This window comes from Staurois parvus, unplaced genomic scaffold (assembly GCF_062004578.1).
Source record: "Staurois parvus isolate SC_StPar_1 unplaced genomic scaffold, SC_StPar_1.0 ptg000415l, whole genome shotgun sequence".
Taxonomy (NCBI): Eukaryota; Metazoa; Chordata; class Amphibia; order Anura; family Ranidae; genus Staurois; species Staurois parvus.
The window spans coordinates 3618277-3637275 of NW_028318211.1; the positions used below are offsets into that span (position 1 = coordinate 3618277).

Sequence of the window (18999 nt, forward strand, 5' to 3'; positions counted from 1 at the left end):
GTCTTGCACTTAGTTGAGATGGTACAACAAGACTCTTGGTCAGCTAGATGGTACAGAGCCGACAGTCCTCACTTCTCTGACTAAACACAAAAAAAAACAGCTTCTTTTTTCTACTCAAAACTTCTTCCCACAGCGGCCAAGCCAAGCCTTATTTGGCCAAGAATTGTTAGACAGGGACTCAGCATCATACGCTGGTTGCATTCCTGAGGGAGGGGGATTGAGGGGATGACTTTAAGACTTCTTGACACAGTGAGAGCTGTGCCTGAATACCAGATCTGCTACACCTCCCCCTCTCAGGTGACTGCATATTAGTTTAAGAAAATTACCAAAATGCAAAAGTTTGGAGCAAAATGGAGAACTTCACCTCTCCCTGTGTGCATGATTGTGACAGTAATGAATTCGGGCCAAGAAAAGAGCAGATGTAATTTCCTGCATTTTCTGACGTTTCTCCAATGTGGCCGGAGAGACATCAGGGAAAATTTGCAGAGTTTAGCCTTCAATGGAGATCACAGGGGTGTTGCGAGCAGCTCTGGGTATATCTTCTTTTATCAGGAAATCTTTCATACACAGGACAATGTCACAAGGTGGTTTATCATTAGGAGGCTTTGGACACAGAGCTCTATGTATCGCATGCAAAGGATCTAGTGTCGTGGTGCGGAAGGAGGGATTTGAACAATTTGATTGTAGCCTGTGAAAGATCTGTTACCATCTCCAGGACTCCCCGAATGCGCAGATTGTTCCTACGATTACGATTATCAAGATCTTTGACCTGCGCCTACAGCTGTGTAAAGGCCGTTTGTAGATGGTAATGATCTCTGGAGAGCTCGCCATAGGCCAAGCTGAGCTTGTCATGTTTTGTTTCTAAAAGATCTGTTCTAGAACCCAGCGCAGCTATTTCTTGAGAAAGGATGTTGTACTTTTATGAAGCTCTGACTGGAATTTATCGACCAGTTTAGTATACATAGTCTCTAAACAGGATTCCAAGCCCCCCTTTGTAAGCTGCTGTGCATACTCGCTGTCCTGTGTAGATGGATGAGCTGCGGTATCCTGCGTGAGGCAGGATGGGGATGCTCGGTCGGTATGATCTTGGGACATGCTGCAAGCTTCCTGCGTCTTCAGCAAGTATATTGTAAGGGATTTCTGAGCAATTTCGCCCTGGGGTGATCAGCTGAAGAATATATTGCCAAGGGAGTGAATAGCCCCAGGAGACCAGTTCAGCCCGATGCAGCGACTAGGCGCCTTTTAAATAGTAACGGTCTCTGCAGGACAGCACTTACGCCCGGCATTATCTTTATATTGTAGAAAAAGGTATCACAACGAAGAGGGGAGAGGTAGATGTAGGCCTTAATTATATTTGATAAACCATATAAGAATGGAAGGCCTGATCAGCTCAGGTGCAGGCCCCAGAAGAGAAGCAGCCTCTGTCGCAGTACCAGAAGGGATGCAGGGGCCGTCACCACCCAGGCCTTAATGCCAGAGTCCTATGGGGGGGTTGTGGAACACTCTCACCCTCCAGGTGCTTGTCAGTTGTAATATGCCTTGGGTCTGGCTGTCACAGCCCAGAGAAGGCCCTAGGCCCTGTGGGGGCTGGACCACCCCAAGTAGGAGCATCTGGGCTCTGTATGAGTAGACCCCAGCCCACTGTGGTCCTTGGAGGTCAATTGGGGAAGAAGGCTGCCTCTGAGAGCCTCCCCCAATCACCAGCACGCCAGGCAAGGTCCAGGAACGGAGTGGCGGTGCCTCGGCTTGCTCCGACGGCTGGAAAGTCCAAGGCTTACTAGGCCGCAGTAGGTTGCGGGATCGCAGTGCTCCGTGGAGGGGCCAGAGCCACTCAGCTCGCCTCCTCTGTCAGTAGGAAGAGGCAGCGGGACCTCCGATTACTATGTTTAATCCGCTGCCGCCAGCATGGCTGCGGATTAGCAGAAGAGGCGACAGAGCTCCGGATTATGCGGCTGCTCCGGTCGCAATCATTTCTCCTTCTCTCTGACTGCATTATTGCATCCATTGAGAAATACTGTGAAGGCTGTGATTGGTCACAGCTTGTCACATGGTACAAGGCTGTTGTGAATAGCCTTGTGCCATGTGACCTCTGTGATCATTCAGATTTCACACGTAGTAAGCAATGATGTCAGGAAGTGACCAATCAAGGATCACATGAATCAGGACCTCACACAGAGGTCCCATACAGCATTCGGTGTTGCGCCGAGTCCGGAGGACACTGCGGGCACTGGATCAGGGTGCCGTATGCTCCCAGGGAGCACACATAGGCTGTGAATACGGGCACCTTGCTCATGCACTGCTCCCGTCCAGCCGTTTATGTACATGGGCCGAATGGGAAGTGGTTAATAATCCATTCACATTGGACTAGTCTACCATTGTGGTATATTATCTATATTCCTCCCTCAACTCCCTCTCACTAGCCTTTTGATGTTATCACGTACAATGCAGGGCCAATGGTCCTGCACTGTATGTGTGAACATTCACGTCACAGAGGGTAGAAGAGTAGAATTTTTTACAATTTTATATTTGATTATTTTTTTAAATTTTTTTGTATAGGAGAGAAAGAAGAAAGAGCTACTTGGGGAAAAAAAGTATTGTGCTTTTTCTTATTGCCCTAAGCAAAACAAGCATTTAATCCTTGCACTGCAAGGTTCATTTTTATGCTGAAACAGCTTTGAAGAACATAAGAATACTAGCATACTAAAAGGTGTCTAACACAGTACATAAAATGTTTTCTTGTTGAAGTCTAATGCTTCATAGTCCAAAAAAAAATCATAAGCCATAAATCAGAACAATATAATGGGATATGAAGATTTTCAATATCTGAAGTTTCTGGACATTTTTTTGGTTAATGTTGCTTAACAATTATTATTGAAAATTCTGCTATATAGAGGAAGGGGTGCGAGAGGTGTTAAAAAAGGATTGGATCCAGGGGGGCGCTTGTGAGCAGCGGAATGATGGCCGCATTGTGGGCCCACTCCTCGGCCGCTGGGTACATCGGCCCATTTCCTCTCTCTCGGGGGGGTGTCACTTACCTTCCCTCCAGCTTCTCCTGATCCCGTGCCCTCCGCTGCCCCGATGGGAAAGAAGATGGGAGCCGCCCACACCTCCAGATGACCGGATGGGCCCCCAAGAGACATCATCATTAAATTCACTTACTATCACACTAAGACAGTAACAGTTGAGTACTGACGTGATACTTTTTTTTATTTGCACTAACATACAATTTTGAGAACAAGCTTTCGGAGAATGTCCCATTCTTCAAGGTCCAGGCAGTACTACTTCACAAAGTTTTAGCAGAATGTTAAAAGAGATGTTGAAAGGGGGAGAAAAAAAAACCAGAAAGAAACACACACAAACAAATGTACACAGCAATGGTTATAAAACTAAGATTAGACTAGAGATAAGACACAGCAAAAGCAAAGACTGGGGGGGACAACAACACTCACAGAGGGGGTCATAAAACTGTTGGATAATGAGTAAGGGGACTTCTACATGCTTCCCAAAATCCACAAGCCAGGAAATCCAGGTAGACCCATCATAACAGGTATGAATACACTCATAGAACAAATCTCAGGCTTTGTAGAAAACATTTTAAAACTGTTAGTCAAGAATATTGCTAGTTTCCTGCAAGACACAACTGACTTTTTGAACAAGATCAACAACATACAGCAATTACCATCTAATACACTTCTAGTGACTATGGATGTAGTGTCCCTGTATAGTAATATCCCTCACAAGGATGGATTAGCTGCATGTCACAGATCCTTATCATCCTCACCAAACAACAAATACACTGCTGAGGATGTTACACAGCTCATTGAATTCATACTTACACACAACTACTTTGCTTTCAATAAAGACATCTATCTTCAATGTATGGGCACTGCGATGGGAAGTAAAATGGCACCCCAATATGCCAATTTATTTATGGCTGACCTGGAGGAGAAATTCCTGAACAGCATGGAACAAAAACCATACAGATACTATTGCTATATTGATGATATTTTCATCATATGGACAGAAGGTGAAGAAAACCTAAAACAATTTTACTCATTGATCAACACTTTTCATCCATCAATCAAACTAAAAATGGAATACTCAAACACACGTCAACTTCCTAGACACCACAGTATACATCAGGGATGATACGCTTCACACCTCAATATACAGGAAACCTACTGACAGATGCAACTACCTCCACAGTTCTAGCTTCCACCCCCAACACACGAAACGTACCATCATACACAGTCAAGCCATTAGATACCACTGAATATGTTCTGACCCAAGAGACAGAGATAAACATCTTGGTACACTAGCAGACTCCTTCCATAAGAAAGGTTACAAGGACAAAAATATCAACACCAGCATAAACACAGCCTTGAGAACTCGAAGAGAAAATCTACTTCAGTACAAAGAGAAAAAAACAAACAACCGTGTACCTCCAGTAACCACATACAACCCAGCACTAGAAGGAATAAGAAAAATAATCAAAGATTTACAACCCATCATAACAGAGGAAGGAACTTTGAAAGAAATATTTCAGCATTCCCTAATACTGGCTTTCAGACAACCCCCCATCCTCAGAAATAAACTAATCAGTAAGAAACTTTCTTCTGATTATGAGGTCACAAATATTGGAAGCAACTCCTGCAATAAAAAACGCTGCAAACTGTGCAACCAAATCAATCCATCAAAAAGTGTCAGACACTCAAAAAGGATCTTCACTATCTCTGGATCATACAGCTGCACCTCTAGTAATGTTGTGTACATTATCCAGTGCAGAAAGTGTAGCAAAGGATCTTACGTTGGCGAAACAGGACAGAAGTTGCAAACAAGAATGAATTTGCACAGACATACCATCAAGGAACATAAAGAAGATGACTTCTGCACACCTGTGGGACACCATTTCGCACAACCGGACTACACAATGGGAGACCTCAATATTTTAGTTCTTAAAGGAAATTTCAAAACTATTCAGGAAAGGAAAACGTTTGAACTAAGAATGATAATTCTATTTGATACAAGAGATAACAGCCTTAATTTGGACGTGGGATTCCTCACTCATTATCCAACAGTTTTACGACCCCCTCTGTGAGTGTTGCCCCCCCCTTCCAGTCTTTGCTTTTGCTGTGTCTTATCTCTAGTCTAATCCTAATTTTATAACCATTGCTGTCTACATTTGTTTGTGTGTGTTTCTTTCTGTTTTTTTTTTCTCCCCCTTTCAACATCTCTTTTAACATTCTGCTAAAACTTTGTGAAGTAGTACTGCCTGGACCTTGAAGAAGGGGACATACCCCAAAAGCTTGTTCTCAAAATTGTATGTTAGTGCAAATAAAAAAAGTATCACGTCAGTACTCAATTGTTTCTGTCGCAAGTGCACTAATATGGCTACAATCACCTATCACACTAAGGAAACTATCCTCCTGGCGGCCAGAAACAACCCAGATCTCAGATTGCAGGGGCATCGCTACCAGCTCTTCGCGGACCTCTCCCAGACCACTCTTCCGAAGCACCGCCAGTTGAAGCCCTTCACTTCGGTCCTGGTGAACCGCAGAATTAAATATGCCTGAGGATTTCCATTCTGCCTCACCTTCAACTACCAGGGCCGCAGCCACTCTGTTGCCACGCTGGAGGAAGCCCACTCTCTCCTGGAATCTTTACACCTTCTTCCGCCAGGAGGCGCTACTCAGAGCCCAGCCCATTCTTCTGGATCTCCAGTAAGGCCGCTTCCTCTGGGCCGCCTCTGGGAGAGGTTGTCCAACAGGAAGAGGGCCCTCCCTCAGACCCCTCTATAATCTAGTCCATCCTGCTCCTCTCCGGGCTGAAGCTGATCTTGGACCCCCCACGTTGTGTCTCACCGTTGGACTTTTTTGACGGGACCGTGAGTTTAGCCCTTAAGGCATCCCCAGTTTGTTAGTGTTCCAGGATTGGGCCTGGTTCAGCCTGCTCCCTTGGGTTCCATCCTTGAGTAGGGGGGGTCACCTCCTGGACTTGAGGCCTATGACTTTTTGCCGTTGCGGCCTACTACGGGTCCTGGTGACGTTGTTCGGGTTCACGTTAGTGGAATGGGCTGATAGTTCCCTCGGGCTCCGAGGTGGGAGGTTGGCCCGGGTGGGCCCTAGTTGGGTACCAGGATGTTGGTCTTACTTGGAGGTTGGTGGGGGACCACTTGGACTGCGTTGTGGGGTTCCATGGCAACCTGTAGTCATCCTCCTGGAGGGGGTTAACCCCCAAGTTTAGCTTGGCCTCCAATGGGGATGTTGTGTTTATTGCCTTTTTTGTCCACCAAGGGTTTATGTTTTTGATGTTTTCATTTGCAGCCATGTGTCCAGTGGTAGAGCCACCCCCAACTGGTATCCTTCAAGTGTAGGATGCACATCACCATTGGTGTGATACGATTGTACTATTGTACATACTCCTTGTGTCGTCTTCTTCTTTCCTTTTCTTTTTTTCTTTTCTTTTCTGTTTTTTCTCTCTTTGCTTTATGCAGGGTTTCAGGGCGCCATGGTCCGACAGCCATTGGGAGTGGAAATCGTTGGCTGACTTATGTTTTTTCTGCTGAGCATGCTATGCTGATACCTCCATGGCCTCACCCTTTTTGAAAGTACATTCACAAAATGTTCAAGGCTTCAATTCGCCTCAAAAGCGGGCTAAAGTTTTGCATCACCTCAAATCGCAAAAAATTAATGTGGTGTGTTTGCAGGATACCAGGTTTTCTCAGTCCTCTGCTCCACGGTATCTTTCGCCCCATTATCCCACTTTTTACATTGCCTTGGCTTCTGAGAAACGCTGGGGTGTATTGATAGCTTTTAAACGCAATCTCTCCTTTGTCTGTGCTCGGAATATAGCGGACCCCACGGGCAGGTATTTGCTCCTACAGGGCACCCTCTGAGACTAGGAGGTTACTTTTATCTCTTACTAAGTGCCCAATCAGCATAAATTTTTTTCTCATCTTCGCACTATCGTTTCCCGACACTCCAAGGGTCTTCTTTTTTTGGGAGATTCAAATGTCACTTTGGATTCCGCTTTAGATAGACGCTATGCCCGGGGGGCAGCCCCTTCTCATGACTTAGTGCTAGAGGAACATATGCACTCTCTCTTGCAGATGGCAGGGCTGGTATACGTCTGGAGGGAACTTCACCCAACTGAGCGCGACTTTACATTCTATTCCAATCCTCATGACAGTTTTTGTAGAATTGACCATATATCCATGCATGTCCAGCAGCTTCCTTTGGTCAGGTGAATATCTATTCCCTCCTTGCCCTTGTCGGACCATGATCCCTTGGTACTCCTCCTTGCCCTCTCTGGGTCGGTATGGCGCCTCTTTCACTGGCGTATTAATGAATCTCTATTGACAACTCAGGTTACCTGCCAGCAAATAGAATCTTTATTACATGCATACTTTACGGAAAACTCGGGATCGACAGTGCCCCTGTGGGAGGCGCATAAAGCTACGTTGCGGAGTCATGTTATACAGCTGGTGGCGGTTCGGAAGCAGGAGAGCCGACTTTTGGATTTGCATTCTCTACTGGCCTCTGCGGATGCTCGTTGTAAGTCATTTCCATCCGCGGCCCATAAACGCACACGGGACACTCTGGCTGCAGAGTTGGACCTACTTGCTTCTTCGGAGGCGGAACGGGCCTTGCGTTGGACCAAACATAAATTTTATTCCTGTGCTAATAAGCTGGGTCCGATGCTGGCCAGTAAACTCAATTCTGTGGGGAAACCCCACAAACCGTTCTGATTGCGACTTCCCGCGGGTGGCTGTACTTCTAATCCCCAGCAGATTGTTTCCTGTTTCGCAGACTTCCTTCTGTGCCTTTACGCTAAAACAGATCCTTTCCCTGTGGCTCAGGCAGAAGCTTTCTTCCAAGATCTCCAACTTCCTGGATTATCTGAGGCAGCGCAGATGGCCCTCAATACCGGTGTCACCATATCAGAAGTGCTTCAAGCTATCAAATCTCTACGGTCCACTGCAGCCCCAGGTCCCGATGGCTTTTCAGGTCTTTATTATAAGAAATTTGCAACCCTGTTGGCGCCCTTCTTGGCTGATTATTTTAATGAGTTACGACAAGGCTCTTTGCCCTCTCCGGACGCTCTTAGAGCTCATATCTCTATGATTCCTAAGATGACAGATGATGTGTAGGAACCGCAAGCCTTTCAGCCCATTTCTCTTCCTAATGAAGACCTGAAGATATTCGGCAAGACCCTTAGTCTTCGTATCAATAAATATCTGCGTAGTCTGGTCCACAGTGACCAGGTAGGTTTCGTTCCTGGGAGGCAGGCGGGTGATAACGTTTTTAAGGTGGTCCATCTTATACACTTTCTACAACAGTGGAAAATCCTGGGATTCTTACTGTCCTTAGACATATATAAAGCCTTTGATTCTCTATCCTGGGAATATCTGCGGTTTGTGCTGTCTCGTTAGGGTTTTGGGGATTCTATTCTTTCTTGGATTCAAGCCTTGTATTCTTCCCTTTCGGGTTCCGTTAAATAAGCTATGTATTTTTCAGATCCCTTTCCTATTTGGCAAGGGACGAGACAGGGCTGCCCCCTGTCCCCAGCGCTCTTTATCCTGGCACTTGAGCCACTGGCTTTAGTGCTCCGGCCGATTGTAATATATCGGGTGTTCCATAAGCAGGGCAGGAGTTTAAGTTGACGATGCCATCTTGACCCTCACTAATCCCCTGATGATGCTTCCAAATTTGCAACAGGTTCTTGTGTGCTTCGCCTTGATTTCGGGTCTCCGTATTAATTTGGATAAGACTGTCACTCTCAATATTACTTTGGCTTCAGATTTGGTTTTGCGCCTACAATCCCACTTCCCTTACAAATGGGCTTCCTCTTCTCTTGAATACCTAGGCATTCGCTTGACCCCCACCTATGACTCGTTGTTTGCTGCAAATTATTATCCATTGCTTCGCTCTGTGTCCTCTCTTATGCACTCCTGGCAATTTCCGCACCTGTCTTGGATAGGACGGGTTAATTCAGTGAAAATGACCATCTTGCCGAATTTGTTATACTATTTTCGCACCCTCCCAATACGAGTTCCTCCCCATTTCCTTCAGTTGATTCAGGCGAAGATTATGCATTTTATTTGGGCCAATAAGCGTCCCAGAGTCTCCAGAAATGTGCTTTTTGTTCATAGACTCCAAGGTGGTCTTGGGGTGCCTAATGTAGCTAAGTATTTTCAGGCAAGCCAGATTGCCCCGCTGTCTATGTTGCACGCTTCCCCTGACGTTCCTCTCTGGGTCCTGCTGGAGCTACCTAATTGTGCCCCTATTGCAAAATCGACGCTTCTATAGCTTACCCCCGCCCTACACCCTATGACACTCAGTCCGATTTTGCTCCATGGTCTACAAGTGTGGGACTCGGTACGTTACTCCAATGGCCTGATGTCACCTTTCCTACCTTTGCTCCTCATTGTTAACAACCCTCTTTTCCCACCAGGTTTAGATCAACCAAGGGTGTTTTCTTGGTGGGTGGCCAATGGTGTTTCGCAGGTGCGCCATTTTTTGACTTCTCGGTCCTTCCCCACCTGGAATTCTCTTTGGGAGTCACGGGATGTCCCTCCGGAGGAATTTTTTCGTTACCTTCAATTGCGGCATTGGCTGACCTCACTGTGGGGCACCTCCGCTTTCCCGTATCGGAAATCTGCCTTTAAACAGCTTTGCCAACACTGTCCAGGTGCCCCGGGCCTTATTTCCCTTCTTTATGCAGCTTTGAACAGACGCTCGATGCATATTTCTCTCTCATATGTTGCTCAAAGGGAGCACGACCTGGGGGCAGTCATGGATTTGGAGGACTAGAATAGGGCCTGGTCGTTTATAGCTAAATGTTCCTTTAATACGACCACGCCTCCAGGTGGCATATAAAGTATTGTTTCGCCGGCATTGGGTTCCGGCTCGTTTGGCCCAGGAAAACCCTGCCTGCAGTGATCGATGCTTTCGGGGTTTTGGCCATCATGGTGATGTATTGCATATCTGGTGGTCATGCCAGAGACTGGTTGGTTTTTGGTCTCATGTGTTTGGCCTCCTTTTCACCTTGTTCCATTTCCCCATACGACGGGATGCTCAGAACGCTTTGCTTCATTGTCCCATACCGGGCCTCTTGACTCACCAGCAGAAGTTGGCTTCCTATTTGTTTTTGTCAGCCACTAGAACAATTGCTCAAGCATGGAAGTGCCTGCTTGTCTCTCTTCAGGTGGTGCGGGACTGTATGACCACTATGATGCTTAATGAACAGATGTTGAGTATTTGTAATGACTCCCAACGGAAATTTTTGAAAACATGGGAGCCGTGGTTGCAATATGCCCTTCACACGCTCCCCCCCGGCTAGTCTGAGGTTGTGAGGTTGCTCGTTATTGGCGTTCCCAAACCCCTGCTCATGGCCTTGTCATCATTTTCCTTTTGTACTCTTTTTCTATTTCTGTTTGTTTTTGGTGTGGTGGTGGATAGCTGCCTTAGGTTTGAGTTATTGCCGATGTTATACCAATGTTTTTGTCATTTATGTGCCATTGATAGCCCCTGCGTGGGCACACCTTTTGCTCTGTTGGTGTTAGAGCACTGTTTTATTATTTTTTTATGTGCAATTGATGGCCTCTGCTTGGGCGTGTCTTGTTGCTCCTGTTTTTTTTTAAATGTTTTTTAAACTAATAAAAATCATTGAAATACAAAAAAGGATTGGATCCAAGAATAGAACAATAATTGCAATCATTGAAAGGTCTCTGTCTCCAAGAAATTGTAGTTCATTTGTCCAATGACTGATTGTTTTTGGAGCTATGCACAAAAATACCAGCTTCAATATCTATTCAGTAGCTTCAGTAATGCAGATTCTAGCAATTATGGCACAAAAGCTGTTTGTATCAGATGTATAGTAGCTAGCTACCAAAAAAAACCATTGTAAGTGATCTGCTAATGATCTCTGCTGCAAAGTTGCTTGTTGACCATGGCCCCCAGGCTTTGTTCACACCAGCTGCAATTAGAAATGCAAGCTGTATTATGCTTACTTGAAAACTTATTGTAATGCATTAGATATGTATTTTGATGCATTTATTGAATGTTTCTGTTCAGATTGTTTAAAGAGAAAGCTGCAGGTCAATGCAACCAAAACTGTAGTATGTGTATTTTTAAAATGAGCTGCAATTGGTATATTTTTATTATTATTATACAGGATTTATATAGCTCCAACAGTTTGCGCAGCACTTTACAATATAAGGGAGACAGTACAATTACAATACATTTCAGTACAGAAGGAATAGGAGGGCCCTGCTCGTGGAGCTTACAATCTAAAGGAAGGGGGAGGTGATACAAAAGGTGATAGCTGCTGGGGATGATCTGGTGGAGGTGATTCAAGTACAGTTCTTAGGTGGAGGTGGGGTAGGCCTCTCTGAAGAAGTGAGTTTTCAAAGATCGCCTAAAGGCAGACAGGGTGGGGGCTGACTGGACATGCTGTGGTAGGGAGTTCCAGAGGATGGGAGAGGCTCTGGATAAGTTCTGGAGGCGAGCGTGGGAAGAGGTGAAGAGGGAGCTAGAGAGGAGGATATCATGGGAGGAGCGGAGAGGGCAATTTGGGCGGTATCTGTGGATGAGGTTGGCGATATAGCTAGGGGCAGTGTTGTGGATGGCTTTGTAAGCTGTGGTTACTATTTTGAATTTTACACATTGGGTTAGTGGAAGCCAGTGAAGGGATTGGCAGAGAGGGGCAGCAGTCACTGATCGGTTGGTAAGGTGTATGAGTCTAGCAGCAGCATTCATAATAGACTGAAGGGGGGATAGCCTGTGTAACGGTAGACCAGTGAGGAGGGAGTTGCAGTAATCGAGGCGGGATATAACCAAGGCGTGGATAAGTTGTTTTGTGGTGTCATTGGTCAGGAAGGGGCAGATTTTGGAAATGTTCCGGAGGTTGAGGCGGCAGGCTTTAGCCAGTGAGTGGATGTGGGGCCCAAAGGAGAGGTCAGAGTCTAGGATTTCGCCTAGCACCCTGGCATGAGGGGAAGGACCAAAGTTTGTGCTGTTGATCTTAATGGTAAAGTCATGAGTGGGGGACGGGGGAGGAGGAAATATTACAAGCTCAGTTTTTGAAAGATTGAGTTTAAGGTAGTGATGTGACATCCATGCTGATGTCAGGGCTCCCAGGTATGACCAGAGGTGTGTGACTGATGCAGGGAAACGCAGACTTCAGATATGTGATAAACAATACAATTTATTAACACTAACCATACAAACATAAACGCAGTGCAATACTAAACATAATACAGTGCAAACAAACCCAACCAATCACCCACAGATAACAGTACATACAAGCAAGCGTCGTCAGGCAGGCCGGGTCAATATCAATTGGGCAGGTAGGTACAGGGGGAGCAAGCAGAGAATGGTCGGGGTCACAGGCCAGGTTCAGCAGGTAGCAATCAGCGTAGTACAGAGGGTCAGGCAGAGGGATGGTCAGGGTCACAAGCCAGGGATCAAAACAGGTAACAAGCAGCGTAGTACAGAGGGTCAGGCAGAGGGACAGAAACAGGATGCAGGACAGATACAGGGCCCAGGACAAACACAACACCAAGGCAGAGTCTGTGGGTCTGGCCATCCCTTAAATACCCCAGCATCATCAGTTCCAGGTGTTAGCTGGCTGAAAGGTTGAGTCTCTGATTGCTGGGAGCACCCGCTGGCCAGCCCTGGTACTGCAGATCAAAAGGCAGGTGAGTCCCACCATTGCTGGCCAGTCCATTCCTGACAGCTGATATGTTGCTTAGTAGATTTGTGATACGTGAGGAGATTGAGGGGGTGAGCTGGGGAGTGGAGAGATAGATCTGGGTGTCATCAGCATAGAGGCGGTATTGGAAGCCATGGGAGGTTATCAGTTTGCCCAGGGAGGAGGTATAGAGAGAGAAAAGGAGGAGCCCAAGAACGGAACCTTGGGGTACCCCAACAGAAAGAGGAAGCGGAGGAGAAGGAGTTCTATGTGACACTTAAAGTGCGCTGAGAAAGGTAAGAGGAGAACCAGGAGAGAGCAGAGTCACGGAGGCCGATGGAGTGGAGTTTACTGAGGAGGAGCGGGTGGTCGACTGTGTCAAAAGCAGCGGAAAGGCCAAGGAGTATGAGTATGGAGTAAGCGCCATTGGTTTTAGAAGTGAGTAGGTCATTAGTGAGTTTTAGTAGGGCACTTTCTGTGGAATGTTGTGGGCGGAAGCCAGACTGTCGGGAATCAAGAAGGTTTGTTGTCGGTGAGGTAGCAGTTCATACGGTGAAAAAGGTGCTCGTGAACCTTGGAGGCAAATGGGAGCAGGGAGATAGGTCTTAAGTTATTCAAACAGGTGGGGTCCAGCGAGGGTTTTTTGAGGATGGGGGTAACCAGTGCATGTTTGAGTGGGGAGGGAAAGGTGCCCATGGAGAGTGAGAGGTTGAAGATGTGGGTTAGAGAGTTTAGGACAGAGGCTGCAACAGACGTGAGGGGACAGGATCCAGGGGACAGGTGGTGAAGTAGGCCTTGGAAAGGAATTTGGTAACTTACTTGATGGTAACAGGGTCGAAGGAGGAGAGTGTTGAGTTTGGTGTTGGGCCTGGTATGTTGGTTAGAGGAGGAAGCTTGACTGTAACATACAGCTAAACACAATTAATCTTCATGTGTTGGAGCCTGCATGGCTTTACAGGTGGAGTGAATTGCCAGAAAATATGAAATTTCCAGAGAAAGAGAGCACAGCAGCAACATGCCAGTGAATCCTTGAATGTGGCTATTCAGAGGGAGGGAAATGAGTCACTGTTATTGTGTGTATTGTGGGAACTCGCTTCAAGTGGTAGAGCTCTTCTTCAAAGCACACAGCAACTCGCATCTGTTTAAGGGCCTTTTTGCCCAATTTTATTTACAAGAAAGTTCAAATAAACAAGAATGCTTCCCACGCAGGGGTATCCATCATCAAGCAAATTAATAGTATTCAGCCTCCTGGCTTGTACGCAGTTTTAAGTCTGCCTCCTGCAGACTCTTCCCAAAATATGGCACCAGCACACAGCTAGTCTGGCTTCTACCTGACTCCAAGGCAGAGACCTCCCGTCTGCCAGGGTGGAGCCCTCCTGACTCCGTTTGCCAGGGTGGAGCCCAGAATCATGGCCTGGCCTCCCCTAAAAGGCCTGCACACACCTGGGCAATCAGCACGCTGGCTGCTCCCAAAATATGGGCCCAGGATTGGAGATTTCATCCCTCCCAAATCTCTAAGAAATCTCCAGACTACAGGTCCCAAAACAGGCTTTACCAACCAAAGAGGAAACTGATAAACCAGTTTCCTCTGCATTAGGAGATCTGCCTGGAGCCCCTCAACCTCTATGGTTGAGAATCCTGGGTCTCCATCGTGCTTTCCACCGTGGCAGGATACCGCACTGCCACAGTATACATTTTAGTTTGGGCTATTGAAAACTGTAAACAACTTACTAAAAACAGGAGGTACGGAGGAACTTGAAAGTCTCTTAAGGGGCCCAAAGCTTGACTTGCTGGCTGAAAATAAGAATACCATATATTCATATATACATATTTATATGCAAGATGTAGTGTTTACCTGGTTCCTCTAGTCTCCCTTAGGGTCTGTGTCTATGGGCTTCCGTTCATTTCTAGTGGGTTTTACATTAATATATAAGTCTATAGGGATGCAAATCCCGCTTGAAGCAGGTGAAATGTAGGTCAGAAGGAAGTCCAAAAGCGCTTAAAACCAAAAACTGTTGAGAATAAATGAGACTTTTAAGGTATGGAAGTAGTCTGCGTGATTGGAAAAATGTTAACTGAAAAATCGATTTTATTCAGTACAAAAAAATTATTCAAAAAAGGTAACAAACACCTACAAAATTCTATATATAAAACATACCTGAAGAACCCAACATGATGCTCATATGGATATCGCCTGTACTAAAAAGGACATTATTATGCTTGTGAAATAAATACACATTTACACATGTACATCAGAATGTATTAGACTCAAGATCCTGCAAAGCATTTTGTGGACATTTCTAGTTCTTATGGAGGATTTTTAAACAGTCTGAATTTATGATGTGTGTTGAAGCACGGTATCTGCACTCCCAACAAGTAAGTAAAGTGAAAGGGGGACCCCAGGAGCTACCAGGCTGGGTACCTGGGAACCTGACATCGTCATCTGACGTGACCTTCTAGTGTGTATGTGGCTGTGTCCAGACATTGTATGTTATGACAACATCATTTTTTTTGGAAGGTGGAGGATATATTTAACCTTTGCTTTAACTTTCAATAAACTGGTCACTTTAACCTCCTTAGCAGTTTTCCCGAGTGTACCTCGGGGTAAAATTTGAGTACCAAGAGTGGTAACCCCGAGCTACACTCGGGCTTACCATGCGGCGTTGCTCAGGGGGTCCCTGCAGCACTTACCTTGTCCTTCGCTCCCGCGATGTGTCCCCTGCAGCGTCCCCGGCCATCTCCTCTGGCCGATGCCGGCTTCCGTGTTCCGGTCCCTGTGACGTCGGGACGTACGGGCGCCGGAACCGGCGGCAAATTTGAAATTGTTTAAAAATTTCATTTTTGCTGTCATTGCTGTTTCAATGCATTTCATATATATATTTTGTCCCTACTGCTTTGTCCTGTGTCCTGCCTGCATTTTGCACTGTTCTTTCTGCCTGGAAACTTAGAAAAGTCCATGGTGTTCAAAAAGCGTCCCTTTACGTCAAAAGCGGTTTTAGAACAGCTAGAGAACAGCGATAGTAAATCAGAACCACTTGCAGAATTGAGTGATAATGAATCGTGGGGAAATTTGTCATCAGACACTGAAAACGATTTTGCGACTTTGCTCAGCGATGTGCGAATTTGCCTCTGTATTTCAAATTTCAGTGTTTTTGGTTTGATTATATTATTGAATTAAATTTATTATTATTATATTATTATTTTTTATGATTATTTATTAAATTATAATTTATGATTTCGTGTTTCAAGTTTTTTCATATGCGGAATGTTTACTAGACTCTTGTTCGTACAGATTTCAGTGAGTTATTCCTAAAAATTACAGCCTACAATAAAAAACTACATATTTCCATGCAAAAAAATGGTACCGCTTTCAGCACAAAAAATCGGAAAGAATCATACCGCCGAGGAGGTTAAATACACTGTGTGGTTCTCGGTAACCCCGGTAAGGAATAGGACGTCTATGTCCTTACCCCCAATTTTGGTGCTGGGTATCTCGGAACACCTAGCATAGCTTTCCTGGTAGCCAATAGAAAAGTTGGTGCCTAAGAACGATCAACCATAAATTCATATCAAAATCACATAATATATAGGATATGGAAAACACCAAACTGAAAATGGCTACTAGACTGGTTAGTGCCACACTTATAGTGGCGATGCTCCCAAAAAAATGTTTTATGTAAAGGTTCACATTCCACATAGAAGTATGTAAATGGTGGTTATTTTGTCAATACTGTATATAGGGATGTCATCAGATCTTACATTTCTCTCATTAGAGATAGAATTAAGACATACTTTAAACAGCAGCCAAATAGGATTTAGCAACTATGCCTTTCACTGTTGGTAGCATGAACTGAGACTTAGTTGCTTCAGGCAAGCCCTCCAACCTGATATTATTCCACCGATTTGTCGTTATCCAAATCATCATGGAGCAAAAAAAAGGGTATGATGTGGGCCTTGTGGGAGTCCAGGTGCTGCTCCTGTGTTGTAATGGTGTCATAGAAAGAAAAACGGGGAACGGAGCTCAAAACGGTAGCCCTGTTCCAGGTTTCTTAAAAAGGCTTCCATCTCTGTTCTGGTAGTCATAGCTCTTATGTATTCCTGTATGTCTTATTCTTTATCTCCGTGGCTATCAGAAGGAGAGGAGTGTACTGACTGAGAGGACAGTCCCCTACCTGTACCCAACACTTGCAGAACTGGGCTCACAATTGGAGGAGAATGGGCACAAGATGGAGCAGTGCCACTAGAAGAAAAGGGTTTGGTCGCCATCTTGGTGAAGGAGTAAGATAAGTGGGTCCAATCTCCTGGGGTGAAAAAGTCCTGAATGCAATGGCAGGAAGCAGTGTTGGGTGGAAAGTTGGAAGAACTGTAGCTTTTATTACCCATGTAGAGTGGGGAAGGTAGAGCTAGTTGCGAAAAGAGGAAAGTTTTCCATGAATCTTGGCAGGAGCTCAGCTAACTGACGATTGCTCCCTCAATGCACCGGCCACGCCGACAGGGTCAGCAACAGCTGGTTGTGATCATTGCGCTTTCTTCTTCAGCCATATAGTATTTTCTTGAAATAATGTGTAATGTAATTTTACAGATTAGCATATCCTGTATTAAATTATTCAATGCAAAATGGGAAAAAACATTTTTTTTTTATGTACAACTCTACTCACCATTAAGTAATAAGAAATGTAACAGCAGGCTGGACATTTTGAACATTTTCCTGCCGAAAAAAAAAATTAAATTTTTAGGCAGTAAGCAGTACCAAATATATTGTGTGTTATAAATTAATCTTTGGGGGCCTTCCTGGCACTCTTGTCATATTATACAAGTATGCTCAGCATATTATCCAATCATCGTGGTGCCAGTATATGACATGCTTTTGTTTGGGTTACATGACTAAAGATGTGAGTTGTCAAAAAGCCAGAATAAAGATATTAAATTCTATTACATGTTGGTGGCAAATGGTGCCAAATGCTCCCACCCCTGTTTAGGGATGGTGGTTCCAGTTATATATACTGTGCTTGGCCTCTTTCACACAAACCAGTTGGCCTCTTCAAAATTAAAAATGTGCACCTTTATGTCCTCAAAAAGATTCTGCCTTTTCATGTGTAGGATGACTGTTGATTTCTGATCCATCAAGTTCGCTCTCCTATGTTAGTACATTTTTTTAAATTAAATGAATTCTTGATTGCCCTATGTTTATCCCGTTGCGCCTAGATGGATGTTGACGTCCATTATATTTTCCAACTGTTTATCCTGTTATGCCTAGATGGATATTTGATGTCCATTATATTCTCCAACTGTTTTGGACATTATAGGCCAATTAGATCTTTAGACAGAATATACCTTTATATCCTTCTGCAATTTTCAACAGGTAAAACCGCTTAAGTTCATTTTAATTACTCATCACCTTTTGACCTCCTCTTTGAAATTAAATTAGTTTCTGATCTCTCTGTCTATCCTATTATGTCTAGATGGATGTTTGATGTCCATTGTTTCCTCTCCTATGGTTTTGGATGTATAGGTCAATTAGATCCTTGTTAAGTTATACCTACAGTTGCAAGAAAAAGTATGTGAACCCCTTGGGATTACGTGGAGTTTTGCATGAATTGGGCATAAAATGTGCTCTGAACGTCATCTAAGTCACAACAATAGAAGAACACAGTCTGCTGAACATAATACTACACAAACATTAGATGTTGCCATGGTTTAATTGCACATAACATGTAAACATTCACAGTGCAGGGAGGAAAAAGTATGTGAGGCCCTAGCTTAATGACTTCACCCAGAGCTAATTGGAGCCAGGAGTGAGCCAACCTTGACTCCAATCAGTGTGATGATATTGGATGTGTTGCTGACAGCTGTCCTGCCCTTAAAAAACACACACCTGTTTTGGGTTTACTGGTTTCAAGAAGCACTGTCTAATGTGAACCATGCCTCGCAGAAAAGAGCTCTCAGAAGACCTATGATCAAGAATTGTTGACTTGCATGAAGCTGGAAAGGGTTACAAAAGTATCTCCAAAAGCCTTGATGTTCATGTGTCCACAGTAAGACAGACTGTCTACAAATGGAGAAAGTTTAGCACTGTTGCTACTCTCCCTAGGCGTGGTCGTCCTGTAAAAATGACTGCAAGAGCACAGCGCAGAATGCTGCATGAGGTGAAGAAGAATCCCAGAGTGTCAGCTAAAGACCTACAGAAATCTCTGGCACATGCTAACATTTTTGTTGACACATCTACAATAAGGAAAACATTAAACAAGAATGGAGTACATGGGAGGACACCACGGAGGAAGCCATTGCTGTCCAAAAAGAATATTG

General features: G+C 44.8%; 1 protein-coding gene across 1 annotated transcript in view; it reads right to left on the reverse strand.

Annotated features, from left to right (window-relative positions):
* Nucleotides 1–17396, reverse strand: part of LOC149454878 (uncharacterized) — a 36920-nt gene extending 19524 nt beyond the window's left edge. Inside the window, exons 1-2 of the mRNA XM_089686956.1 lie at nt 17352–17396; nt 14425–14487 (exon numbers count right to left, since the gene is read on the reverse strand). Coding sequence (XP_089543082.1) covers nt 14425–14487; nt 17352–17388 — 100 coding nt within the window. The 5' untranslated portion in view covers nt 17389–17396. The remainder of the gene's footprint in view (nt 1–14424; nt 14488–17351) is intronic.
* Nucleotides 17397–18999: the final 1603 nt, after the last annotated feature.